A 27,171-nucleotide genomic window follows, 5' to 3' on the forward strand; every position below is an offset into this window, starting at 1 on the left:
GCGGGCAGAGGGACCCCTCCAAGCCCGAGCGTAGCCAGCATCCCAGACAAGGAGGGACTCTTAGCCAGGTTTCCTGACAGATTTTAGGGGGTGATACTTCCAAAAAAAGTAATAATTACGTGACTACTTTAACTGTATCTGGAAAAATCACAATCGCTGGTGTAGTGGAGCTTCGGGGAGACTGCAGCTTTTGCGCCCCGTGACACAGCTATTTTGAGGAGGGGGACAGGTGCTGGTACCCCAAACCAGGCCCGTGACCCAGACAGAGGAGGCTCCACGGGCCTGGCCCCTCGTTCTCCAATCATGTATCCCCGCTTCGCCCCGATAACAGCTCCCGAGATGAGGCGCAGTTTCTCTGTGGGCAGTTTCCTCACTGGAGGGCATTTTGTAATCCACTTTGGAAAAAGGAAAACCAGCCAAACAAAAACAACACACTGTCATGTCAGTAGCGTCATTGCGATGTGAAGCATAAATATTTCATGTGGTCACAATTTCCTTTCCTATGTGGAGCTTGTCAGTAACACACTGATGACTTCGTTTAATAGTCGACTCTTGCTTCTACATTGGAGAAAACGGCATCATTGGGATCCACGCAGACAGCCCCAGATAACAAGATTGCAAGGCTATCGGGTTCTTGCTCTCCAGGCGGACACTCGTACCTGCCCCGCCGCCCATCGCTGCACCAGGAGCTCAGGATGCCTTTGGACACATCCACATGCCGAGGCTGGCCTCTCTCTCAGCTGCAAGGGACAGAGGCACCCAAGGAGAGTCTGAATACTCTGCCTACATATATCAGGAGGTGGCCAAGCGGGTGCGTCCTGTGGCCCCAGAGAGTGGAAACAGAGCCAGTGGTCAGTGGAAGGTACAAGAAGGCTGATTTCAGGGACGTGGAGTCCACGACGCTAACTACAGTGGATGCTGTTGGCGCCTCCCCCAGATCGCTTTATGGGCCAGCACCCATCTCCCAGCTCCTGAGTGGTGGCCGCTCACAGTTCTCAGGGGCCCCCCTTGTCCCAGTCGTCGCCCTGGGCCAGGAGGGGATGCCCCATTCCCCAGAGCTACCCTCAGCTAATGACCGAATACTGGAGCAGTCAACTGCTTGGTACCACGCATGCTCCAGAGCTCCCAGGGGATCACGATGCAGCAGGTCTCCATCCTTGCTTAGCTGCTTCTCTACCCTGCCCTGCTTACCTCACCCCCTTCTGAGAGCACCCACCTGGTAAGCTTCTTGACCCAGAGGTCCCATCTCGGGCTCTATTTCTCGGGCCATGGACCTACCCATCCTAGCTGAGCACAGTGAGGCCACACCAGTAAAGTTCCGTATTCTTTCACTGGCTCTGGCCCTACCTTCAAATGCAAGACTCTCAGCGCCTGAAACCAACTCAAGCTTCGCGCAAGGGGGATCTAGGTTCCCACATGTTCACAAAGAAATCCTCTCCCCTGAGAAGTTCTCTCCCCAGGAAGCAGTGTCTGCCGCCTTCTTCCTACTCTGCCCTGAGATGATGTTGGTACAGACCACGGAGTCCCCGGGAGCCCGATGCCACACCCGCTGAGGCCTCTGCCGCAGATGCCCTCGCCCTGCCCCTGTGCTCCCAGACCTGCACCCCGGGCTCCACAGCCTCAGAATAGACCAGGTACCCCTGCAGCCACTGCGCCCCCGATATGCCAAGGCTGGTCTGTGGCCTGGGCCCGCCATACCTCGAGGTCACGTGCTATTGCCTGGACCCTAGTGCGGTGGCCCTGACATCGTGAGGACCCTCAGCTCCTGCCTGCAGCTACGCTCCACGCCCAGCCCGCCCCCTGCCCGTGAAGCTGGCCCCAGAACCAAAACCGTTCGCCCTTCCTGGTGCCAAGTGCCTGCTTCTGCGGCATCCATCTCCCAGCCCCCCCGGACACATTGGAATCCTAGCAGGGCTCACAGCGGGGGCAAAGGCCGAGCCTCCCACCCCGGAAGGAAGGCATGGCTGGCCCTAAGATTGCCCAGTGGTAACCCCTCCCTCCAGGGCTACGTACAGATTTCCACATTAGACCGAATGTGGGCAACATGGCACGGATGGGCCTTCCAATTAACTTTCGGAGTCCAGGATGCGAAAATTCAATGTATTCATTCAGCAGGAATGCAAATAACCGAGGAGTGACTCTCTGCCAGGCCCTTCGCTGAGCACCAGGGAGGCCAAGTGGAATCGGACACAGACTCAGCCAGTCTAGGAGCCTAAGGCAAGCTGGGGAGGCAGAGGATGAAAACAGTAATATTTAATTAATCGTAAAGTTATAATTTCATCTCATAAGTCATAAAAATATAAAATTAAAACTACTATGTAGCCAGTGCAAAAAGAGGGGACCAGGAGAATGCAGAAGAGGGGTCCCCAGTCCGGCTGGTGTCTGCCAAAGCTTCCTGGGTAGGTGACATCTGGGCTGTGCCCTGCCCAGTGACCAGGACTGAGCTGGAGGACTGGCCCGTGGTTGGAGAGTGCTGTGCTTCCCTGACCACAGACACCCGAGGCTGGCTCTGTGGTTGTGATTCTCCAACAGGGAAGCTGGGCGGGGAGGGATACATTCAGAGTATGGGATTAACAGATACGCACTATGTATATAAAATAGATAAACAGCAAGGATTTACTGTAGAGCACAGGGAACTATATTCAATATCTTGTAATAACCTATAATGGAAAAGAATATAGACATATACACATGCATAGCACATGGGCACACACGCCATACACGTCACATACCACACACTCACAATGCCCACGCACACACCCCACTATATCCTGGCTAGTACATAATACGAGAAACTGTACCTTCTGGTGTAGAAATTAAATAACAACAATAATAATAATTTTGAAGAACTTTACATGTATTTATTAACTCCTTATTACTCACAGCAACTCTTGGAAGAGGAGACTATTACTCACCCCTAGTCACATAAGAGGAAATGAGGAAGGAACTTGCCCAAGGTCAGGTGACCCGTAGGAAGCAGAGCCAAGATCCTCCCAGGCAGGCTGTCCCTCATCACAATGCCGTAGCCTTTCATCTCTCTGGCCTCAGTTTCATGCCACATGCAGGGGTTTCCTGGGCCTCCATCCTCCCTCCTCTCCAGAGGGAAGATGCTCCTGCTGCCAGAAGGCACCCCTACCCACCCCCCACCTGCCCGTCTCTGCCCATCTGACCTTGACCGTGCTTGATCTTCTGCCACCAGAGCTAGGCTTTGCAGTGGAGGTAGGCTGCCCTCCAGAGATTCCTGTTAAATACAAAGCGGGTTAAGTGGCACTTGTTTAACAAATATTTAACGAACTCCTGTTAAGTGCCAGGCACTGTGTGTGGTGTTGCAACACAGGGATGAATAAGATAGGCCAGGTCCCCACCCTCTTGGAGAAATAAAGCATTAAACAAGGATACCCACCAATACATACAAGACATCAAATGATAAGGATGCTTAGAAGGGCCCCAAAATAGTTGCTCCGAGCAAGAATAACGGGTGGTCCTGTGTTAGACTGGGAGAAGGCAGTGAAGGCAGGGCTTTTGAGGAAGGGATCCTGGTGGATCTCCCTGCTCCAACCATCCCCTCCCACACGATGCGGGTGTGGGTGGCAGCAGGACGCTGGCTCGGCGAAGAGGCGCAGGTTCACGCATCCCTTCGGGAGCTCTGGGTATGAGTGTGTTGGGGGTGGTGATATTTGGCCCCAACTGCGAATCAATTTCTCTAACACGTGCACCTCAGAGGCAGCCCTGGTCACCTGCACTGGGCCACTGGAACCGTTCCTTCCAGCCAACATATTTTTACACAAATAACTAATGAATAAGAAGGACAGTTTGAGATGGTGACAAATGATCAGAAGGCAACGTAATAGGATGACATGAGAGGGATGGGTGGAGGGAGCTTGGGGCCACTTCAGAAAGGGGATGGAGGTGGCTGAGCAGAGTGGCTGAGGAGGTAAAGGAAGCAGCAGTGACCACAGCTGAGAGGACAGAGTTCCTGAGAGAAGAAAAGGCTCATGGAGAGGCCCCGGGGCAGGAAGAAGCTGGTTTGTTTTAGAAGAGCAAGGAGAGCAGTGTGGCTGGGGGGTGATCAAAGGGGAGCGTGGCACGAGATGGGTTTGAGGATGCTGCCAGCGGCCTGATGAGGACTCCTAGGCCACAATAGGGAGTCTGGCCTTTGTTGCCAGGGCAGTAGGAAGTCATTCAAGTGAAGGAGGGACGCAATCCAAATTGCATTTTCACAAGATACCTCTGGCTGTCGGGAGGGGAGTAGGAGGCAGGGGGCTGTGCTGTCATCCAGGGGAGAGAAGATGGTGACACCAGACAGGGTGGTGACAGTGGAGGAGAGGGATGCGGATGGCTCGGATGCACTGTGTCACTGGAAATGACGGGCACTCGAGGTGCAGTGGCACAAGGACAGCTGCTGGCCGAGAGAAGCAGCACAGGGAGAGGAGTCCATAGCCCTGGCTGCAGGGACCTCAGCCCCAGTCTCTGTCCTGCCGTATACTCGCCGGTTCCACCATGTAACGTGGGACTCTTACTGCCTTTGAGGGGTGGGAAGGGAATCAGACAGAGTACTGGGCAGGAAAGAGCTTTCTAAACTGCAGCCATGAAGCAGTTAAAGAAACCACTATGAAGACATTCCAGTCGAGGGAGAAGGGGACATGGAGGCCAGCTGTCATTTGGTTGTCGCTCTTGGGTATGGACTTAATTGTGTCCCCTCAAAATTCATATGTTGAAGCCTAACCCCCAATGTGATGGTGTTTGGAGGTGATTGGGTTTATATGAGGTCATGTGGGTGGGGTCCCCATGATGGGATTAGTGCTTTTACAAGAAGAGACCCCAGAGAGGAGTAATTTCTCTCTCTCTCTGTCTCCCCCCATCCCTCTCTCTCTCTCCTCCCCTCCCCCTCTCTCTCTGCCACGTGAGATCACAGTGAGAAGGCAGCCATCTACACCCCGAAGAAAGAGCTCTCATCAGACACTGGTGGCACCTTGATCTTGGACATCCAGCCTCCAGAACTGTGAGAAAAATCAATTTCTGTGGTTGAAGCCCCCCCAGTCTGTGATACTTGTCGTGGCAGCCCAAGCTGACCGCTATGCCCTGAGAATCAGTAAGGACTGTGGAGGGGCAAGAAAACAGGGGCAGGACCCCGCGGCACTTGGAGCGTGCAGGACCAAGCCGGGCTCGGCGGCATGAAATCATGCCTGTGGGAAACACCCACAGTAATTTCATGCTACCTTATAATAGCAGTTAGCAGGGACACGGAAGGAAGGATGTTAATATTCAAGGTCCTCAACTTCAACTTTTAAACCAGTAATACACGTATGGAGCTAAACAAGTCAAACTGTACTAGCAGCTTCTAACAGCGCTGCTCTCCACGGCTTCCAGCGCCATGTCCCACCGCCTCCCTCCATACCCTCAACGCTTTTAGTATTTCCTCTGTGACTCAACAAATAAATATGGATAGATACACTGCTATTTCGTGATTTACCCATTTTTAGTATTATTTATCCACTTCTTTCCCCCATCTAAGGAACACCTACAACACTTTTTGAGGACCTACTCTGTGCCAGGCATTTTACATATAAAGTCCGTTTTATTTCTCACGCATCCCTGTAAAACAGTTGCCATTAACCCCATTTTACAATTGAGAAAACAGAGGCATAGAGAGATGAAAAAAATAATTGAATCCAGAACAAGTCAGTGGCAGAGTCAGGGTTTGGACCCCAAGTCTGCGGCGTCCAAAATACTCACACATGTGTCATAGGGTTTCTCCACCGTGTCACTGTGGACATTTGGGGCCTGATAAGTCTTTGTTGGACCGGAGTGGGGAGCAGGGCAGGAGCGCTTTTCTGTGCATCATAGGATGTTTGACAGCGTCACCGACCTGTACCCACTAGATGCCAGTAGCACCCCTCTCCCTTAATACCCAAAATACCCCAGACACTGCCCGTGACCCCTGGGAGGCCAAACCACCCCCAGCTGAGAACCACCAATGTATCGGAAACTTGGGCTGGACTTCTGGTTGCTGCGGACCGGTGCTGCCTTAGGCGGCTTGGCCTTTTGAGGGTCCCGCTCTGGCCATGCCCTCCCTATGGGGTGAGAGGTTCGTGGAGCCAAGGAGACACGCCTACCTAGAGCCTCCGCCTTTCTGAACAACGTTCCGTCTTCCAGGGCCTGAGTGGGCTTATGGCCAGTTCTCCTGGCTGTTAGATTGTGCGCTTCTACCCCTGAGAGGTGGCCCAGTGTGTCATCGAGTGGGGGGGGAGGTGGACAGAGCCAGACGTTTGAACCAGGTGGTCTGGACACAAATGCCAGGCCCCTCCGCTGCAGGCTGCTTGTCAGAGGTGGGAAGACAAGGCTGGTGGGCTATGGGTGGGGCCTCCATTTGTATCTTGTCTTAACCTGCAAATCTCAGGGCTGGCTTGCTCCAGACCCTGGCCGTGTGTAGCTGGTGGGAATGTGGTCTTAGGCCATACATTTTTAACACATCAGTTTGAAGAATTTATTCACCTCTTTCTGTGGGGAAAAAAAAAAAGGATTTAGTGCTCATATGTCTCCATCTTTTCTCTCCCCTCCTCTGTCCTCCCCGTGAAGCTCCATAATCATTGTGGTTAAATCAACATTTCACATTTACATTCATCCTATCATGTGAACAAATGTTTACTGATGGGCCAAGGTGTGTACTTTAATTACACCTTCTCCTCGAATACTTTTGTTGATTTTGGTTTTTGTTCTTTGGGTACTTAATTTTCCTCTGTCCCTCATTTCCCCCCAGTCTCACAGAATGTGAACTTGTTCGGCATATGGTCCGATACTGGCTGTTCCAATGTGTTCTCTCCTTCTCCGGGCAGACTCACAGCTGTCATCTGAAGCAAATCCCTTTGCTTTTCTCCACTGAAGGTCCCGTTCTTCTGGATTCTGTTCATTCGTCTTTCTTGTTTTGCGTCTTCGTTGTGATGGAGCACATCTGCCAGTAGCTTTCTAAGAAAAGGTAGATCGGAAATATATTTGGGGCTCTGCAAGTGTTTTTATTCTCCCCTCACACTTGATTGATAGTTGAACTGGGTAAAGATGTCTAGGTTGAAAGTAACTTTCTCTGTGAATTCTGAAGGTGTGGCTTCATTGCCTTCTAGCTACCAGTTTGCCGTTGAAGAATCTAATGTTATTCTGCTTCCCGTTTCTTCATATGTTGCTTGCATTTTCTCCCTTCTCTGGTAGCTTTTGGTTTTCTCTTTGTCTGGTATGTCTTGGGATGGCAACGTGCTGTACATTGAGGTGGGTCTTTTTTCATTGTCCGAAGCTCAGTAGACCCTTCCAATCTGAAGAGTGCTAGATGGCATCTCCCTACCGACTACTTCTGTCTTACCCCTAGACCATATTTTTGAACTTAGAAGGCAAGAGATTGGCTTCTCTGTGCTCTTATCCATGAGGATAAGATGGGCTCTTATAATCACTAATAGGAGAAGAACGTGAAGAACAAAGCACACCAATTAATTCTTCCACATGGTGTCTCATGCCAGGGGTGAGGGGCGTGGCCGGGAGTGTTGGAGCTCCTTCATCTTCTCTCCCAGCCTGGCTCTAGGCCGCAGACTTACATCCTGAGCTCAGCCAGCCCTGCTAAGCCCCCAGCCGGACCACCTTTGATGAAGACAGTGTATTAGTCAGCTTGGACTGCCATAACAAAATGCCGCAGGCTGAATGGCTTAAACAACAGACATTCGTTTTCTCACAGTTCTGGAGGCTGGATGTCCAAGGTCAAAGTGTCGGCAGGATTGGTTTCTTCTGAGTCTTCTCTCCTTGGCTTGCAGATGGCCACCCTCTCTCCGTGTCCTAACATGGTCTTTCCTCTGTGCATCAGAGTTCCTCGTGTCCCCCCTCCTGTATGTCCAGATTTCCTCTTCTTATAAGGACACCAGTCAAATTGGCTGAGGGCCCACCCTAATGGCCTCATTTTAACTTAATCGCCTCTTTAAAGGCCCTGTCTCTAAATCCAGTCACATTCTTAGGTACTGGAGGGTAGGACTTCAACACATAAATTTTAGAGGAGACACAATTCACTCCTTAACAGACGAGGTGGTTATGTTAATTAGTAACCCCACAGTGCTGGTTAAGTCCAACTACCGGTCCATGGGCCAAGCCAAAGGAAATCAGAAAAGACACACAAATCGGGAAAGGTTCTGCGTGGGTCCATAAAGTAGCTGGTCACTCTGCTCTCCCCACTTAGGAGGATGCTGGGAAGTCCAGACGTGTCACATCCACCTCCAGCTCACCATCGTCTGTCGCAGGAAACCCACACATCTGACGTGGGGCCATGCACACTGCAATTACTCAAAGAACACTTCCTGACATGTCAGGGGACAGCACTGAGAGACAGGGCAGCCTCCCATGTCTCTGGAATGACATTGGGCCACAACCATTTGTCATCTCTCCTGACTGCCTTCCTAAACCTCCAAGCTCCCCCAGCAGTTTTTTTTTTTTTCAGTCCACAAAACGTTATTAGAATAAAGGGAGTCAACACACTGTCATTGGCATAAATGAAGTTGCAAATTCAAATGACGTCAGAGTTGGGCAGGTAAGACAAAAAAAGGAAAGAGACGACAGGTTGACAGGGCATGGTGAGGACTGTGGCTAAGTGGAGACTGATGCCCTGCCCAAAAGCATTTAAATTCAATGTGTTTTAAAACACCAAGCTGGCCCAAACAAAACAAGTTTGCCAGCCAAATGCACCCTCCAAGCATCTAGTTTGTGCCTTCCATTGAGGGTATGGTTAAGAGTATGGGTTTTGAAGACAGACAGACAGACCTAGGTTTAAATCTTAGCTTCTAATCTGCAAAACACAATGGCCTTTGAAAACACAGAGCTGTTGTGAGGAATATATGAAATAATGCGTGTAAAGTACTTGTGCAGGGCCTGGCATACAGTAAGTGCTTAATTTATAGTAGATTTTATTATTATGGTAAATCAGAGAATAGCAATGGTGATGAATTTTTTTTAAATTTTATTTATTTTTGGCTGCGTTGGGTCTTCGTTGCTGTGCTCGGGCTTTCTCTAGTTGAGGCGAGTGGGGGCTACTCTTCGTTGTGGTGCACGGGCTTCTCATTGTGGTGGCTTCTCTTGTTGCAGAGCACAGGCTCTAGGTGTGCAGGCTTCAGTAGTTGCAGCACACGGGCTCAGTAGTTGTGGCACACAGGCTTAGTTGCTCCATGTCATGTGGGATCTTCCTGGCCCAGGGCTCGAACTCGTGTCCCCTGCATTGGCAGGCGGATTCTTAACCACTGTGCCACCAGGAAAGTCCAGTGGTGATGAATTTTTAAAATAAAAGCAGCCTCTCGGACTTCCCTGGTGGCGCAGTGGTTGAGAATCTGCCTGCCAATGCAGGGGACACGGGTTCGAGCCCTGGTCTGGGAAGATCCCACATGCCACGGAGCAGCTGGGCCCGTGAGCCACAATTACTGAGCCTGCGCGTCTGGAGCCTGTGCTCCGCAACAAGAGAGGCTGCGATGGTGGGAGGCCCGCGCACCGCGATGAAGAGTGGTCCCCACTTGCCGCAACTAGAGAAAGCCCTCGCACGGAAACGAAGACTCAACACAGTCATAAATAAATAAATAAATAAATAAATAAATAAATAAATAAATAAATAATAAATAAATGAACATGAATTTCTTTAAAAACAAAAAAGCAGCCTCTCGAGTACATTCATGAGAGCATTCACGTGTGGAGTCATGGCGCCTCCTGGTGGTCATTTTTAAGAACTGCAGAGCAGTGTAGCAGGCCTAACAGTATGGGTAGGAGCCAAGGTGGGCTTTAGTATCAAATAGACAGTGAGTTTGAATCCAGTTCTGCCAGATACAAGTAGGTAACATGGGTCATTCACCTCCACCCTTACTCTGCATCTCCTGCTCCCAACAATTACAATCCCATGGAGTGGCTCTGACAATTTAATGAGACAGTATAATATCATTGGCATGCAAGTGATCTTAATAGCTCTTAATAAGCGATGGCTATGATCCTAGCGCCCCACATTGCTAATATCCTTCCTCGTGTGAGCAGGGAAACAGGTGTATGATTATTTATTTTTTCTTCTTTTGGGTGGGGGTGAGGAGGGGTTACTTTGGCTTGGAGCACCTGACCAAAAAATAGCTCCCCTGTGGATAACTGAAATTTTTCTAGAGTAAAATATTCCTTTGGATCATGCATTGCTCTATCCAGCCTTCTCTTTTCAAGTGAAAACTCCCCTGGAAGGATGACTATTCGTGTCAAATGCCCAGGTGAGGATGAGTGTATCAGCTGCTTTCCTCCCAGGCTGGAGGGGCCTGGGAGACACATTGTGTGGTCGTTATCTCCAGCCAGACCCCTCAATCCACACACACCCTCTGCCCCACTTGCTGTTCTGCCTAGAGAGGAGACTTCCTTCCTTCTCGGAGGCCAGGAGGGAAGGAGAAGCCTAGGCTGAGAGAACTGCCCTCCGGCTCCCTGCTTCCCTGCCCCACGATGGGGGACCCGAGGCCATGCCTGGGCTCCGACCACAGGGTCTCCCTCCCCCCAGCTCCCCACACGTCAGCCTTGCCCATCTTCCCATATCCTGCTCACACCTCCTTACAAGGTCCTGGGCTCTTTTTCCAGCAAACGGAAGCCCCTTCTGGCTGGAAACCTGGGAAGAGGGGCCCCCACCTGCTCCCTGCGTACCCTGTCCCGCTGCCAGGTGGAGAAATAAGAACAGGGTAACAGCTCACGCTGACGAAGCTGACCTTGAAGGAAGTCATCTGTTCTGCTCTCAGAGGACGTGCCGCATGGCCAAGAAGCACTAATGAAGTCTTGTTGCTAAGAGAGGTCCCTGGCTAAGAGGTACTCAGAAACGGGGACCTCAGTCCTACACCCACAAAAACGAATTCTGCCAACAACCCAACGGAGCTTGGAAGCAGATCTTTCTCTAGCTGAGCCTCCAGATGGGGATGCAGCTAGCCAGCACCATGATTTCAGCCGCGTGAGCCCTTGAGCAGAGGACCCAGTTAAAATGGGCCAGACCTCTGAGCCACAGAAACTGTGAGATGAGAAACAGGTGGTTGTTTTCAGCCCCCGTGTCTGGGGTAATCTGTTACACAGCAATAGAAAATGAATACAATCTGCAAACCAGGTTGCACTAATGGTGGCAGTTAGGGTTTGATTGCTAAAGAAAACTCACAGGACCCCAGATGACAATACCTATAATCTAAGGTTTATTGCAAGAAAAGAATTCAATATAGCATCTGCCCTACAGTAGAGATTGTCATCACAGACAAAGACTGCCTCGTAACCAGGTCCCGAAGGCTGTTTGTGGGCTCCAACCATCCTCCCCTCTGCAGGGTCCTACTAGATGTGCTTTCTCTCTTGGATCAGAAACCAGCAGAGGACACACATTACCTCCCAACCAGGGAGCCTAAGATAGAGTCTTGTACCCTGCTGGTCACATGGGCACATTCTTGCTATGTAACCAGCCCCCATAGCAGAGCCTTCTAGGGGCCTCACGGAGACCAGGTGCAAATCATCAGTCTCGCTGTGATCAATAAACAATGCTGACAAGCTGTTATAAACTGCCCCCAAGCTCACCTTGAACCCGTGGTTATAAAGCATCACAGTTAATCAGTCTATTTCATGCCGCGAGCAGGGGTCAGCCCTGTGCAGGTACAGCTCTTGCTTCAGCAAAACAACAGGCTAATTCCAGGCCTCCTGGAATTATCCCTCTTGGCAAACGGGTTCAAGTTTTTCTTCTTCAGTCAGCTGGAACTCTTCTTGAGACCGTCCTGTGCAGTGACGGACAGGCAGCAAAGCCACAGAAGCAAGAGCCGCAGGAGTCTGCACTTCTGCTCATGTAACTTACACCTTGAGGACCAACTTGAGCCTGACCTTGTACGTGCCAGCTCCCCCTGATGATGGACTGCAATGGTACATGCCCAAATGTCTGGCTTGGTGGCTTGAGAGCCAGGCATTTCGGCTCTAACAGGACCCAACAGCAAATCCTGATCTTTTTCTCTGAGGAAGAAGGCATGACTTTGCTCCAAAACTCAAGGGTCTGTGCTATGATTCTCCTGTTGGATTTGCTAGAAGCTCCCTGTTGCATCTCTATTTGACATGGACTTTTCAATATCATTACATCTGATCATGAAACCCTTATTTTAAAAAGTGAGGCACCATAAAGCCTTTATGAATCAAGAAATCAATGCCAGTTGCTAAGTAACTTGGTTTGGATTATTTTAGTAATTAATTCCAATTAAACTCCTCTGCAAAGGGGCTCCAGAAGCTCCAAGAGGCCCATAGGCAAAGGCCTCCATTACTGCCAGAGTGGACCTCTGCTTTCCCCAAGGGCCAGGTTGACTGGCCCATCTGTTTGGTCCCCATGTGCCATCCCCTGTAAGCTCCTCTCTCTCCCAGTCAAGGCTAGGTCTCCAGCGGTTTTAATTGCCTCATGGAAGTCCCACATCCTCTGGAGTTGCCACTTTCAGCTCTAGTTCCTAGACCCCCAGCCCTTTTCCAGGACCACTTTCTCTCAGTTCACATGCCCTGCTTCCAAGTCACCCCTCCTCCTACCCCCCATTGTCCAGCCCCCGTTGTTCTGTCTCCCAGCCTCGTTACACACTCATGATCATGGAAAGGCAGTTAAGTGTAAGGTGGTGAAGGGCCCAGGTTTACAGTCAGCCTACTCGGGGTCCAGTCCCACCTCTGACCCTGTGTGTCCAGGGGAAAGTCGCTTCACCTCTCTGAGCCACCATTTGCTCACCTGTAAAATGAAAATAATGAATACCATGGCTTCCCTCACATGATCAACAAACTCATCCCCAGAGAGTGGTTACTATGGCAATGCTGGGTTCATGGAGAAAGTGGGAAACAAAGCTCAGGATGGTACCCTTTGCTGACCCCACGGCCCTAGGGCATGAATATCTCTAAAAGATCGCTAAAAAGTGGGCGGGTAAATGACCTGACACATGGAGGAACCTGGCATGTGCTCTCCTGGCAGGAGGGTCCCACCTGCAGTCAGCCTGTGAGCAAGGGGTCACTGTCCCCTCAGTCCTGGTCTGTCACTGACCTGCTGTATGGCCCTGGCAAGTCACCGGCCTCTCTCCAGCCTGTTTTCCCCTGTGACAAGTGAGGGGGCCAGGTTAGCTGATCGCTTAGACCTTCCACCTCTGCCACCTTGGAAGTTGTTTCCTCGAGCTTCTTAAGGGCACCTTTCCTTCTGTCCCCGAGCTCTTTCAAGAAACTGTGAATTATCTCACCCGCCCATTTCCAATATATGAATCCCCTCGGCCATATCCCTGTGCTGTAGCCATCTGCTTTTAGCTGGCTTATCTCCAGTGATGGGAAGCTCACTCCTTTGCTGTGGGAAGCAGTGCAGCTCTGTGGAAAGAGCACAGCCTCTGCCCTTCCCTGCCTGTGATACCCTGAACCAGTAACTCCATCTCTCCAAGCCTCAATTTCCTCATCTGTAAAATGGAGAGACATATCTACATTGTGGAGTCGTTGTGAAAATTGAATAAGGGTACATTTATCATGTGCTCAGCCCATGCTGGGCACCGTTCTCAGGGCTTCATTCATAGTTTTAATCTTAAGAGGCAGGTGGTAGCATAACCATCATCTTGGAAAAGGAAGTCAAGAAGATTTGAGACGTCAAGGGATGGGGCCAGGATTCAAACCAGCAGCCTAACTTTAGAGTTATTGCACCAAATCACACAGCTGTTCTGTCACTGGATAGAGTAAGTGAAGGGCATAGCACAGGGCTTGACCACAGCTGCCCGACTCCGTTGAATGTGGGGTTTCCCTCCCTGGGTGGACTGGAGAGAGGGAGAAATTCAGCCTCCAGAAACACAGTCAGAATTTTGGACAAAGAAAAAAATGAAGAGCTATTTTAATTTCAACATACATGCAAGTTTTGTGTTTTACAGTTTTGGTATTGCTTTTATTTTGAGCTACTTATTTGAGGGGGGTCCATATAACTTTTCAAGGCCTGAGGCCTCCATAGGTCGTCATCTGGGCCTGCATCTCTCCCAGCGCAGCTGGATCCTTTGTGGGTTCATCAGAAATTATGAAAATTCCCATCTTAAAAAAAAAAAGAAAATTCCCATCTTGCCACAAATCCCCAATCTGAATCCCACAACTCCCAGGCCCCCTCCCTTTTTCTGCCCTGGAAGAGTCCTGCCAAGACCCCAAGGCAGTGGTCAGTGATCATAGACCCTGGCAATGCCCACAAGGTGGTTTTAAGTTCCCCTGTGGCACAAGACACCTTAACAGGATCCTGGACCTGGCAAAGGACAGGACAAACTTCTAGAGCTGCCAGTGGCCAAGGCTGAAATAGGGACCAGCCAGGCTGTGAGCTGTGCTTCGCCACCAGAGGGCGCCCGACTCCGACCAACCTTACCTGACTCGGAAGTTCCAAAGGGGGGCTCGGGAATGAGCTTTCTTGCCAAACCATTCCAGGTGATTCTAATGCAGCCGTCCTCCTGCCCTCCACCCCACACTCCCACTTTACACACACACACATTCAGTCTACAGACTAGTCAACTGGGCCGCCTGCCCACTTGCCCTGCCACCCTAGCCCACACCCCTTCTTTTGGTGGATTTTACCCAAACCTCTGCAGATTACCACTCACTCCCACTCCCTCCATCCCTCCCATAGTCCCTCCGAGCCCATCCTTCTTCCTGGGGATCCCTGGATTATTCCAGGGTTTTGACAACCACTTTACCACCCATAATCTACCTCATTTGATTCTTACAACTGCACTGCCTGTGAAGAAGGCAATGGGGCAGGCACGATGGTCTCCTTGGTAAAAGAGGAAACTGACACCCAGAAAGAGGGGATGACTGGCATGCAGCAAGTCAGTGGTGACACTGGGCAGCCAGCCAGGACTCCTGATCGCCAAAGCAACCCGGGACCTGCCTGCACTCAAGCCAATTGATGGGCGAGGGACCCTCCCCTCCAACCATCTCATGGGGGCTCCTGGCTTTGAGAGAACCTTAATACTTATCCACAAACAAGATAACTGCTTTCCTGCCCCTGACTTGCTGTGTGACCTTGGGCAAGTCTCTTCTCCTCTCTGAGCCTCTGTAGAGTATGAAGATGGTCTCTGGGTCCCACCTCTGACCGAGACATTCTGTGGCTCTCTGACGGGGGCCTGAATCATCTCCACCCCTTTGGGGCTTCTGGGGTCTCAATCAAAATGCAAAAGGCTTGTGAGAGGACTGATGACAGCACTTTAGTGCAAAAGCAGTAAGGATCCCGAAATGGAGAGTCTGCATTTCTCACTGCTCTCAACAGCTGGGCTTTACATAAGCTTCAACATTTAATGTTATCCTCACTACAACCCCAGGAGGTAGTATTATTATTTCCCCCATGTTATAGATGAGGAAACTGAGGCTCAGAGAAGCGAAATAAGTACGCTGAGCAGGACTAGAGCCCGGGGAGGCCAATCTCAAAAGTCAGGCTCTTTGGGGACTTCCCTGGTGGTCCAGTGGTTAAGACTCCACGTTCCCAATGCAGGGGGCATGGGTTCAATCCCTGGTTTGGGAACCAAGATCCCTCATGCCACACAGTGTGGCCAAAGAGTTAAAAAAAAAAAAAAAAAAAAAGGCAGGCTCTTTCTTCTACTATATGCTGCTTAGGGTATCTTCTGGAAGTCTGCTTTAGAAACCCAGGGTCTGCCCTAGAAGGTCTGTGGCCTTTGGGGCACCCCCTCCAGAACTGAAGCCCTTCAGCCGCCCCTCAGGAGGTATTATGGGAACTATGAGAGAGAGACAGGGCCTGGACCAGCATGACCCAGGGTCCCTGGCCTCTCTCCTCCTTCAGCCAGTCCCTCGTCCTGAGCCCACAAACAGACACTGCAGCCCAGCCAGAGCCTGTGAGCAGATGCAAGTTTATTATGGCACAGACGGCAGCTTCCTGAACCCTCACCCCAAACACCAGCCCCCAAACAAGGCCCCGGGAGGGAGCTCTGGCAGCCAAAGGCTTATCCCTGGCCCCGAGTCAGACCAAAAACCCTCGACAGTGACCTCAGAGCCGAGGCCTGGAGGCTGTCAGCCCTAAGCAGTGCCCCCAGCCGCCCCCCTCATTCCCCAGTTGTCCAGAGAAGCCCACACACAGAGGCAGAGCCCTTGGAGGATGGGAGAACCCACGGGCTGCTCTCCGCGGAAATGCAGTCCAAGGTTCCAACCGCGCCTCGAGACCCCATCGGTGCTTGAAACAGCAAGTGTGAAGCTGGAGGGAAGGTTCCCAAGTATTGAGGGAGGGAGGGAAAGCCGACCCCATCAGAAGCAAACTTCAGGTCAAAGAGCTGCCCTGGAGAGGCCAGACCACATCGCCCCAGCCCCCAGGGAGCAGAGAAACAAAGAAGAGCAGCTGCTGCCTCCAGCTCTGCTTAGATGCCATGGCCACACCCTTTCCCCCAGCTCAGCTTGCAGGGGCCTGGAAGACTTGCCCTCCATCCTCCCCGGGGCAAAGGCCACAGCCCTCAGCCTCCACCCACCTGCAGCAAACACCAAGGCCCGGAAAGATCAGCATGGTACAAAACATCTGTTAACGGGCTACATGCAAATACCATCTTCTGCCAAGCAAGCCGAGGGGCTTATCATCACAGACTGTGCCCAGTGGGAGCCCCAGACTTGCTCCCCTCTCCCTGGGAAACGCTGGCTGACAAGCAGCCTGTCTCACACCTGCCTGAGAGTCAGCCCCAGTGAAATCTGCCTGGGCTTCCATGCTCACGCTCCCCCGAGCCTGCGGTGGCCCCTGGGAGCGGAAGCGGACAAGTCAATTCACGGGGCTTCCCCGGAGCTTTGCACCAGCCCCACGCCTCCTGCAGGGCGACCCCTTCTCCCCCTCAGCATCCTGGAAGCCCCACATGCAATGCCAGCCCCAGGCTCAGGTGCACTCAGAGACAGGGCCATCCCCACCACCCCTCAGCCCTTCTCCCCACCCCCACCCCCTGGCCACCTGGTCAGTGGCTTCCCAGCCAAAGGCCCCAATTCCTCACGTCTCTCCCTCTTCTACTGGTCCAGAGGGAAGCTAACTGGACCAGTGGGAGGAGACAGAAGCACTGTATCCTGGGATATTCAAATGGAACATGTCCATTTCCTCTACTGTCATCCAGAACATCTGTAAGCAAGGGACAGAGTGTGGGCGGGGTCCGGACTGCGAAGGGAAGGGCCGCTGGGCTGTCAGAGCGTCTCCCTCACTGGCCCACCGCAAGGATCTCGTCACTCCCTCCACTTGCCCGGGAGGCTTCAGCCCAGCAGCCAGAGGATAAAAGAAAGCAAGGGAGGGTAGAAAGAAGGGGACTGGGATATAACATCCTGGTTTGGTGACTTCTCCCAAAACACAGAGAAGCCCAGGGAGGGGGTGACCTAGGGGCAAGGCGAGGGAGTGGATGAGGATGGGGGACGGAGCAGATCAGGGTGTTCAAGACCAGGGCTCTGCCTTCAAGGCTTTCCCTGCCGCTGGACAGAGAGCTCCCGGAGGGTGCCCAGCCCTTTCTCTTCCTCTGGGCACCACCTGCGTCGGGCATGGGCGCCACGGGAAACCTCCTTAAATGTTTGTGGTGTGGATGCGAGCTGGACCCCCGGCATCCAGGTCCAGAGTCCAGTCCTCCTCGGCTGCCCTGCCTGGCACTGCAAAAAGATGGGTCCACGCGTCCTCAGCAGGAACTCCTGGCTCTGCAAAGAGACAGCAAGAGGGTCAGGCGAGGGAAGGAGGGAGCGGGGAGAAAGGCAGGGAGGGCTGAGGCTGAGCCAAGCTCCAGGCAGGGTTCAAGCCTCAGGCCTGATGCTCTCTGGGGCAAGATCTCCATCACCACCACCAGCCCCGCCTCCCCAAGCCCCCAGGGCAGCCTTGCCCCTTGGCTCTGACTCAGTGGGACCACATACAAGTCCCGGAGGCCTCCCCTGGCCCTTGCAAGGCCCCCGCTGGATGCCGCCACTGCCTATTTGCTGCCTCTGCCTGTTCCCTTTGCCTGGTACACTCTTCCCTTTCTTCCTCCTCCCCCACTGCCATCTGGCTCACCCCTCTGCATCCTTCAGGTCAGGAAGCTGGCAGTCCCCGCCGCAATCATTCCCAGATCCCCTACGAAACATGGACCCTGCCTAGCTCAGCATCCACCCGCACGGCAGCACCTACCAGGCTAATATTGTCATTGGCTATTTACCCGGTGACAGGACAAGAATTCCTTCTCCTTTTCCTCTGGGATTGAGTAGGAACCTCCAGCCCACACTAAGCTAGGATCAAGGGAGGGGGTCTCTGGTGGAGCGGGGGAGGGCAAGAGGCAGAAACTCTGTTGGCATCACCAAGCACAGGATGTACAGCGTGAAGGCTGGTCCCGGCAGGAGAAAGATTTTATTTGCCTTGTAGATATTTCACCCTGAGACCAACGAGGGCCTTTTTCCTTCACCCCAGCCCAGCCCACTTCCTTTTCCCCGGACCTTACCCAGCCCCTGAGCTCCATCACAGGGAGAAAACCAATTGGTGGAAGCAACTGACTGACAGCAGGGTCTCAGGAAGAGAGGACTGAGGGCGGGGGCGGGGGGTGGGCGAGTAGAGGGTGGGAGCAAGAGAGAATTGGAGGACAGAGAGAAGAGGACCCAGCCATCCCAGGTGGCCTCAGTCTAGACCTGCGGGGGTCTGGGGGGATGGAGTCAAGAAAGGTTTTGCTTGACGTTTGAACTGCAAGACTTTTACATAATGAGCCGTAAGTTAAAGGTTTACTCTCATGTTCACCCCCTTTCTTAGGGCAGGAGGGAGTCCCCGCTGAATCCTTAGATCCAAGCAGAGCAGGTGCTCAGTCAACTGTGGTTAAATGAATGATGATTTAGTGAATGAATGAATGAATGAATGACACCCCCAGTGCTCACCTGACAGAGATCCGGTACTCTGCGAATGTTGAGCTAATGAGGGGGTGTACGTGTGTGTGTGTCTGTGTGAGTGTGTGTGTGTGTGTGTGTGTGTGTATTGTGTACTGGGGAGAGATGATCTCTCAAATCCACACTCTAGGTCCCTGCCTCTGCTGGGGGATGGACCTCAATTAATCACAGGACGGTCGCTCGGTAGGGAGCTGGCCCTCGCTCTCCTTCCCCAGGGGCTCCCATCCCCTCCTCCCAGCCGCACCTGGTGGATGAGGTCAGGTCAGGAGGTGAACGAAGAGGATGGCCAGGCCGATGTTAAGCAGGATCACCATGCAGATGAGGACGGTGTTGGGGACCTGGGAACAGTGGAGAGAGGCTGCCTGAGTCCCCGGGAGAGCACAGCCCCATGCTCTTGCTCACTGCTGTGCCCAGCACCGGGACAGACCATCAGCGCTGGAAGGATTCTTGGAAATAATTAACCAATACTGCTCAGGGTCCTGAGAGGGGCAAGAACGTATCCCAGAGCACACAGTGGGCAGAGCTGGGCCTGGAACCCAAGAACACGGCCTTCCCCGCTGCTAATTCCTCCGGGGCCACATCTGTCAGTCGCTCAGAGCCCAGCTTCAGTCTTTGGCGCTGCAGTTCCTAGCTCCCAACCTCCTATAACAAGCCCAGGGGTCCAGGACCCAAGCCCCCCACTGGGCCCCTCCCTGCTACACCTTGCAGCTGAGGCTGCGAGCCTGATGGACAGGTGCACCCCACCCCAGCCGCTTAGGACTCCCAGCCACCTCCTTCTCCAAAGAACTGCCCAGACAGCGGGCACAAAGGCCCGCCCCCTGCCCCAAGGTGGGGGGAACTGTGTCGTGTAACCGTGAATCAGGCTGCACTTAACTAAGGCCACATCCCGCCTGCCCTGTCCTGCACCATCACCCTCGCCCCCCACCCCGCCATCTGCCCCCGAATCCCACCCCCAGCTCCCCCACCCCTGGGGACCCCGACTTCCCACCGACAGCCTCACCTCCTCCACCTCCACCTCCACCTCCGCCGCCGTCGCCGCCTCCTTCCGAGCCTTCTTCTTGGCCCCGGCCTTGGTCAGCCGGGCCTCCGTCTTGCGGGCCTTGGCCTTGGGCTCAGCCTTGGGGACGATGGGCTTGGGTTCCAGCTTGGCTGGGCTCTCGGGCGCGGAGCCTCGTGGCGGGGCCGCCGCCCCGGGGGCGGCCGGGGACGCGGGCGCCGAGTCGGCCGCGGGGACCTCGGGCTCGGGCTCGTCCTCGAAGGGCGGCGGCGCGGGCGGCGCGGTGCGCACGGCGTAGCTGTGGTAGCCCTGGTAGAGCGCCACCTCGGGCTCCTGCGACAGCGCGGGCGGCGCCTGCAGCGCCTCGATGGCCATGCGCTCGCTGGCGGGACGCGCGGGGCTGCTGCGGCCAGCGGCCTCGGACGGCGTGACCGGCCGGCTGCCCTCGCCGCCGGGCTCGCCGTTCCAGGCGCCCGAGCTCAGCAGGCCGTCCTTGGACGCCGCGGCCGGCCGGGGCCGCTTGGGCTGAGGGGGCGTCCCGGCCGGCGACGGGGGGCCACCCTCGGGCGCAGGGGTCTCGCGCTCGTGCAGCTCCGGGCTCTCGCGGGGCCGCTCCGAGAGGCCTGCGGCGCCAGGGCCCCGGTGGGGGGAATCCAGCAGGCTCTCCGAGTTCTCCAGGATCTCCTGGAGCAGCCGGCGCTTCTGATACTCCGGACCTGCCGGGGACCACACGGGGAGGCTGCATTCGAACCCCGGTCCCAGCACTGGATGACCCAGGGCAAGCCGCTCTGAGTCTCATTTATGTACTCAGCCAGCCCTAACCTACGGCCACCAAGTGCCAAGCACTGTTTTAAGCAATTCCCCAATACTAACTCATTTAATCATTTTAATAACCCTATGAGGTGGATGCTATTATTTAGCCTCCATTGTACAGATGAAGAGAAGGAGGCTCAAGAGAGGTAAAAATCACTTGCCCAGAGTCACCCAGCTGACCAAGGGCAGAGCCAGGACTGGCACTCAGGCTAGTCTGGCTCCAGAGTTTATACTCTTTATGGTCACACTGGTCTCTTTCCATTCTCTTACCTGAAAAAAGGGCCCAGTCATACCTATTTCATAAATACTAACGGAAGGATTAATCGGGTGGAAAAAAAAAATGCCTGTAATATGCTGAGCTCAGTGCCTGGCACGTGGTGACAGCTGTTGCTATGACCATCCAAGGCGGAGGCAGCCAGCCAGGGTCGCTCTTCCTTGGACCAGCAGGGGGCGCACTGTGATGGGAAGCGACTTGACCTCCCAGGCACAGATCTGCGCTCCGCGGTCTTCCATCTAGTCTCCCGTTGGTCTTCCGGCCGCAGCCAGAATGTTTAGAAAATACAAATCTAATCGTGCCACTCACCTTAAAACCCTCAGTGCAGGCAGCACCGATCCCCCACCCTGATGGGCTCCCACCGCTCTATCCAAATGCAAAGTCTGTATCAGAGTCAGGGGGTCCTCCTTACTCTGCAGCCCCATTTCCCAGAGAGAAGAGACGGGCTGGAGTGGGGGGAGCCTCTGATACCCCGCCACAATCTCAGCATGAGTCCCCTTGTGTCATGCTTGTACTCATCCCATGCTTGCACCACGCTCCACAGATTCTGGAACTCAAAGGCATGCGTGGACCCACTTGAGCATCTCAGCTTTCCAGCAAGCAAAGAAAAAGTGTCCACCCCCCCAGGACCTACCCCTACCCCGTCCTGCCCCTCCCCTCCCTGGTTGGCCCTACCTGGCTGGTAGAAGTCTGGAGCCAGTTCCCTGGCCAAAGTGCGGGCAATGTTGGACTCTTGGTTGGCAGCCAGGGCAGCCTGTTCTGCTGCCTCAGCTTTGGCCTTGGCGTGACTTGTCCTAAGGAGACAACATGGTGGAGACTCAGGATCCCTCCAGAGAACTAGCCCTCTGCCCTTCCTCCCCAACCCACAAAGAGACACCCTGGACAGAATTTTCATTCACTCCAGCTGTCAATGAATATTTATTGAGCCCTGTGGTCCAGACTGCTGTGCATTCCCCAGACCACTTCCTCTTCATTCTGGGCACACAGATGGACTACATTTCCCAGCCTCCCCTGCAGTTAGGTGTGGTCAGGTGACCGTCCAAAGCATTGTGGGAAGACAGGATTATGCTATTTCCAGACCTGGCCCACAGAAACTTCCCCTATAATCCTCTTTGTCCTCTCTTTTCCCCCTGTTGCTGGTAAAATGCAGAGGCCAAGGCCCAGAACAGGGAACTTAACCTCATTTGTGTCACAGATCTTCCTGGCATCTGGTGACACCGCTGGACCCCTTCTTGGAATGTTTTAAAATGCATAAATTACACAGGATTACAAAGGGATGCAATTATATTGACACACTGTTACCAAAATATTTAAAGGGACAAATTTGTAATATAATAATGTATATTCTTTATTAACACTTTAAACAAAATATCTAGCGGGTCTATTAACTACCATAATTTAAAAGTATAGATTAACATAAAGGATATTTCAAGGATACGTGCAACAACAGTAATGTGACATGAAAATGTATGTGATTTCTATTAGTGACAAAGTCAGAGATACTGCTAATACTACTGTTGATTTATTGCCAACTTCCATAATTGAAGAAAATACTAAAGTTCAGTTAGAGGTTAGTAAAAATAAAGATGTGGTTTCCCTGCCTAGATCCCCTCGCTGGGCAAATGCACCCAGCCCTAGCTTCTGAATTGACTGCTAATGGCTCACTGCTCTCCCAGAGAATTGCAACCAGTAGAAGCCACCTTGTTCCTGAGGTCAACAACCCCTCCCCAACCCAGGGAGCCCATAACCAATGACTAATGACACCAGCCAGCCCCTTCTTGCCCCAAGAGGAACCAACTCTGAGGTACAAGTCAGGCTCCAGAGCCCCCATGGGATCAGGCTGAAGCTGGACTCCAGGTTAAGACCACATCTCTGCTTGGCTACTTCCCTGTCCGATTCTGCGTCTCTCACTCCCCCTCTCTCCTGAGAGCACTTGCTCCATAAATCGTCTGCACAAGGATCCTCATCTCAGACTCAGCTTCTAGGGAATGTAACCTAAGGCAGCATCCAGGTTCACGGACTCCCTGATTTCTCTCCACAGTACCGCCTGTGGACCCCAGGTTCAGAAACACAGTGGAGGGAATTTGGGTCCACAAATGATTATTGCATAGAGCAAAGTCCCCCCAGCCCCGCAAAGTCCCATATTAAATGTGGAACATTTAAGCATTAAATTTAAACATTAAATTCAGCAAGCCTTAAATGTCTACTGCGTTAAGCACCTGAAATTTGGGGGATGTTTATTTCAGTTTATTTAATCTAGCCTAACTAGGAGAAGTACCTGTTAAAATATTAACAGCCCCACCTACCAGTGGGCATTGTTTTAAAGGAATTATGAAGATTATCTCATGTAATCATCATGATGCCTTAGGAAGCTGGTGCTGTTATTATTTTCCCTGTTTTACGGAAAAGGAAACTGAGGCACGGGCAAGGTAGGTAACTTGCCCAAGGTCACAAAGTCTTTAAGTGCAGGAACTGAGATTTTGAACCCAGGCAAGATGATTCCAGAGCCTGTGCTGCTCTGAAGCTTGTGCCACACTTGGCCGGAAGCTGGGATTCCTGTGGACAAGACAAGCCCCTCTCAAGTGAGGGAGAGGGGCTGGAAGCAAACAACCAAAATTATTTAATACAATGTAATTAAATAAAAAGTGTAATTGTGAGAAGTGCTATAAAGGAAGAGTACAGAATGCAATGAAAATGTACAACAGGAAGACTTGATATGGATCGGCAGTGGAGGTGCGGGATTAGGCAAGGTTTCCTGGAGGATGTGACATTTAAGTTGAGAGCTGAAACTGACACACCAGTTGGCCCATCAGACGTGAGGTGGGGACAGTGAGCCAGGCAGAGGGAAGAGCACGTGCAAAGGCCCTGAGAGGGAGTAAGAGCTTCGTGCCTTTGGGGCACTGAAAGGTCAAATCGGTGTCCCCATGGGCAGATGAGTCAGTTCCTCGGGGAGCTGATTTGCGTGTGTCTTTAGCATGGAATTGGGCCCACGATAAGGGAGATAAATTTTACTAAGCTCCCTCCAAACGCCAAGCCCTTTGCCTACATTATCCCTTTCAATCCTCAAAACTGCCTGGGAGGTAGTTTTTACTGTCTCTATTTCACAGGTGGGGAAACTGAGTATCAAACAGGTACCTTGCTCAAGGATGCAAAGTAACAGTTGACACTTACAAAGCATTTACTACATATCAAGGGCTTTATAGAAATTAACCCATTTAATTTCCCCAATCACTATGTGGTAGATGTTATCACCATCATCCCTCTTTACAGAGGCGAAATCCGGGGCATAAGAAGGCTTCAAGGATCCCACCAAACTTACCCAGCCAGCAAGTGACAGCAAGTTTTCAAACCAAGGCTTTCTGGGATCTAGAGTCTGTGCCCTTAACCACCGGCTGTATCTCCACTCCATAATGAGTAGTGGAGTTCAAACCCAGAATTGTCTGATTTCTAAACCCTTGCCCTCTCCACTGCCACAATAATGTTTATTGAAGAAAAGAATATTTTACTGAATGAAAGGATACATAAATGAATGCATGCATGCACACGTACACGTATGTATGCGTAAGCGGGCAGCATAGGAAATAGTTAAGAGCATGGTTTTGGAATCAGCAGTCCTGGATTCCAATTTTGGCTCTGCCAAGGCTGGGGCTAGGGTGCAAATGAGGCATTCACCTCAGGCTCAAAATTTAGGTATGCCAAAAAACTCAGTAATCCAGATAAATAATACTCGAACGCCATATTTTTAAAAGTCCAAACTAATGCAAAAATAATCCTTGATGAGCAAGCTATGAACAAAATTTAAATAAAGGCCAAATCAGACCCGGCATTTGTATGACTCTCCTCACTCGCCTCCCCCTAGTCCTGACCCCACTGGGACTCTAGGACCTTGGGTGAGTGGCTTTGCCTCTCTATGCCTCAGTTTCTACATCTGTAGGACAATAATTCTGCCCTTTTGGAGTTGCTGTGAAAACTACTGAGAGGCAACACATGAAAGTGTTTAGCCCGGGATGGGGCTGAGTGATGATGATGATGGTGATGGTGGTGGTGATGGTGGTGGTGGAGAAGGAGGAGGAGGAGAAAAAGAAGGAGAAGGAGGAAGATGACATTTGTGACATCAAAATCAAGTGTGGAACCAACAAGGAACCTACTGTATAGCACAGGGAACTATACTCAGTATTTTGTAATAACCTATAAGGGAAAAGAATTTGAAAAAGAATATATATATATATAATATGTATATACATACCTAGATATATGAATATATATATACATATATATATACATATAACTGAATCGCTGTGCTGTACACCTGAAACTTACATGATATTGTAAATCAACTATACTTCAATTAAAAAATTAAAAAATAAAAACCGAGTGTGGTACATGCATATCCCCAGACTCATATTTGCCTGTACATGGGTATGTGTGATTCAAAGATCTAAAGTTTCAGAGACACTTCCCTGGAAACCTGAAACCCCAGGTTGGGGGAGGAGGGAAAGGGCTGGGCAAACTCTCCAACTGAGAAAATGTCCTTTTTTGGTAATGTAAGCTGGATGAGGCTTGTTTCCCGGTGCCCTGGGAAGCTGTGTTGCGGGACTCCTCAGGCCAGAATGGCAGCCTTCACACTGAGCCCTGGAAGATTCTGGGGCATCAACGGTGGACCCTCCAGGGCAGCCAGAACAGGGGTCAGAGGGGAGTGGCCACACAGCCCAAGGCAATAAGGGCTGCTGGGTTTAAAGGAAGCACGCTCCTCTGCCCACATCCATCAATCTGACCGACTGAATACCTTATCAGCGCCCCCCCCACAAATGCCTCTGATTTCAGGAATAGCTCCCTAGCTCCCCAGCCTTCAAGCCAGGAATCCCAGCGTCTCCCACACCCTCCTTCCTCACCTTTCAATATTCACAGACAACCACCACCAACTCCTGTCTCTCCTGCTCCCCCTATAGCTCTTTTTTTTTCCCCCCTATAGCTCTTGAATCTGCCCATTCTCCTTCCTTCCATCACTCCTCCTGCAAGGTCCCCCACTCCCATCTGTAGCCTCCCTGCCTCTAGGCTCACTTCCTACAACCAATTACATGCAGCTTGCTTAACCCATACATCCCGTGGCCTCACCTCTTGCTGAAAGTCTTTGCAAGGTTTCCTATTGCGCTGAAAATAAAGTCCAAACTACTTAGCGTGGCCTTCAAGGCTCTCCAGATTCTCGGCCCGAGGCAGCCTTGATGGGGTGTATCTGGCAGCTTACCAGGGCAGGCTGAACTGCTGTGGTCCAAAGGCTATCTTCTGGTCCAGTGGCACTCACAGTGTGGTCCATGCACCACCCCCCAGCCCCTCATCATCCAGGCACTTGCTGAAAATGCAGATTTGGGGGCTCCACCCCAGATCTATTGAATCAGAATTTCTTAGGAGGAGCCCAGAAATCTGTATTTTATAAACCTCCAGCTGCTTCCACTGCTCATTAAAGTTTGAGAAGCATGCACTAGTCAGACAGAGAGAAAATCCAGCTTTCTCTTGGGCAGTTCCCAGCCTGCTCAACCCCCCAGGAGCCTTGAGTGGCTCTCTTCAAGCACCAGGATCCCTCCCTGAGTCCAGGTCCTGCTAGGGAAGCGCAGGAACCATTTCTTTTCCTATGACCACTTTGATGTTTCTTGGGGAGGGTCTCTTAGGATGGCTCTGCCCCTAATGGGGAGAAGGGAGGGAGCAGTAACTGGGGCAGGGGGTGGGGCAGGGATCAGTCACCCTTCTTGATTTCAACAGATTTTCTTTCGTCAGCAGGGTTAAAAATAGGGCTGGTGGTGGTTCAGGGCTGGGGCAGGGCAATAACCCAGGGGAAGCACTTCTGAGAGTATCCAGCCCCACCCCTGACTCCTTTGCCCACCCCAGACCCCTAACCGCCCCATTAGATCTGGCCTTGTTGCCCAGGCTCCCACCAGGCCACCAATGGCTTCATTGGGCCAAAGGGAGACACCCACAGGATGTACCCCTGACTCCTTTGCTCTGGCTGTTCTCCCCTCTGGAATGTTTTCTCAATCCTTCTACCTCCTAGCCTTAAAGGGCCAGCTCAAGACCCACTTCAACACCCAGATTCATTCATTTAATACAACTTTATGGAGTGCCTACTATGTGCTAGGCACTATTCTGGGCACTGTGACTAAAAAAGCAAACCAAGTATCCAAAAATCCCTTCTAGAGCTCACATTCTATTGCAGGGGGCAGCAAATTAGGGCAAC

At 52.1% G+C, this 27,171-nt stretch overlaps 1 protein-coding gene across 1 annotated transcript in view; it reads right to left on the reverse strand.

Annotated features, from left to right (window-relative positions):
• Window positions 1-15,847: 15,847 nt before the first annotated feature.
• The window catches only part of JPH2 (junctophilin 2), a 63,168-nt gene continuing 51,844 nt past the window's right edge, over window positions 15,848-27,171 (reverse strand). The window contains exons 3-6 of the mRNA XM_057530022.1: window positions 21,618-21,736; window positions 19,859-20,571; window positions 19,103-19,196; window positions 15,848-17,658 (exon numbers count right to left, since the gene is read on the reverse strand). Of these exons, the coding sequence (XP_057386005.1) occupies window positions 19,116-19,196; window positions 19,859-20,571; window positions 21,618-21,736 (913 nt within the window). The 3' untranslated portion in view covers window positions 15,848-17,658; window positions 19,103-19,115. The remainder of the gene's footprint in view (window positions 17,659-19,102; window positions 19,197-19,858; window positions 20,572-21,617; window positions 21,737-27,171) is intronic.

Source organism: Balaenoptera acutorostrata, chromosome 15, assembly GCF_949987535.1.
Source record: "Balaenoptera acutorostrata chromosome 15, mBalAcu1.1, whole genome shotgun sequence".
NCBI classification, from domain to species: domain Eukaryota; kingdom Metazoa; phylum Chordata; class Mammalia; order Artiodactyla; family Balaenopteridae; genus Balaenoptera; species Balaenoptera acutorostrata.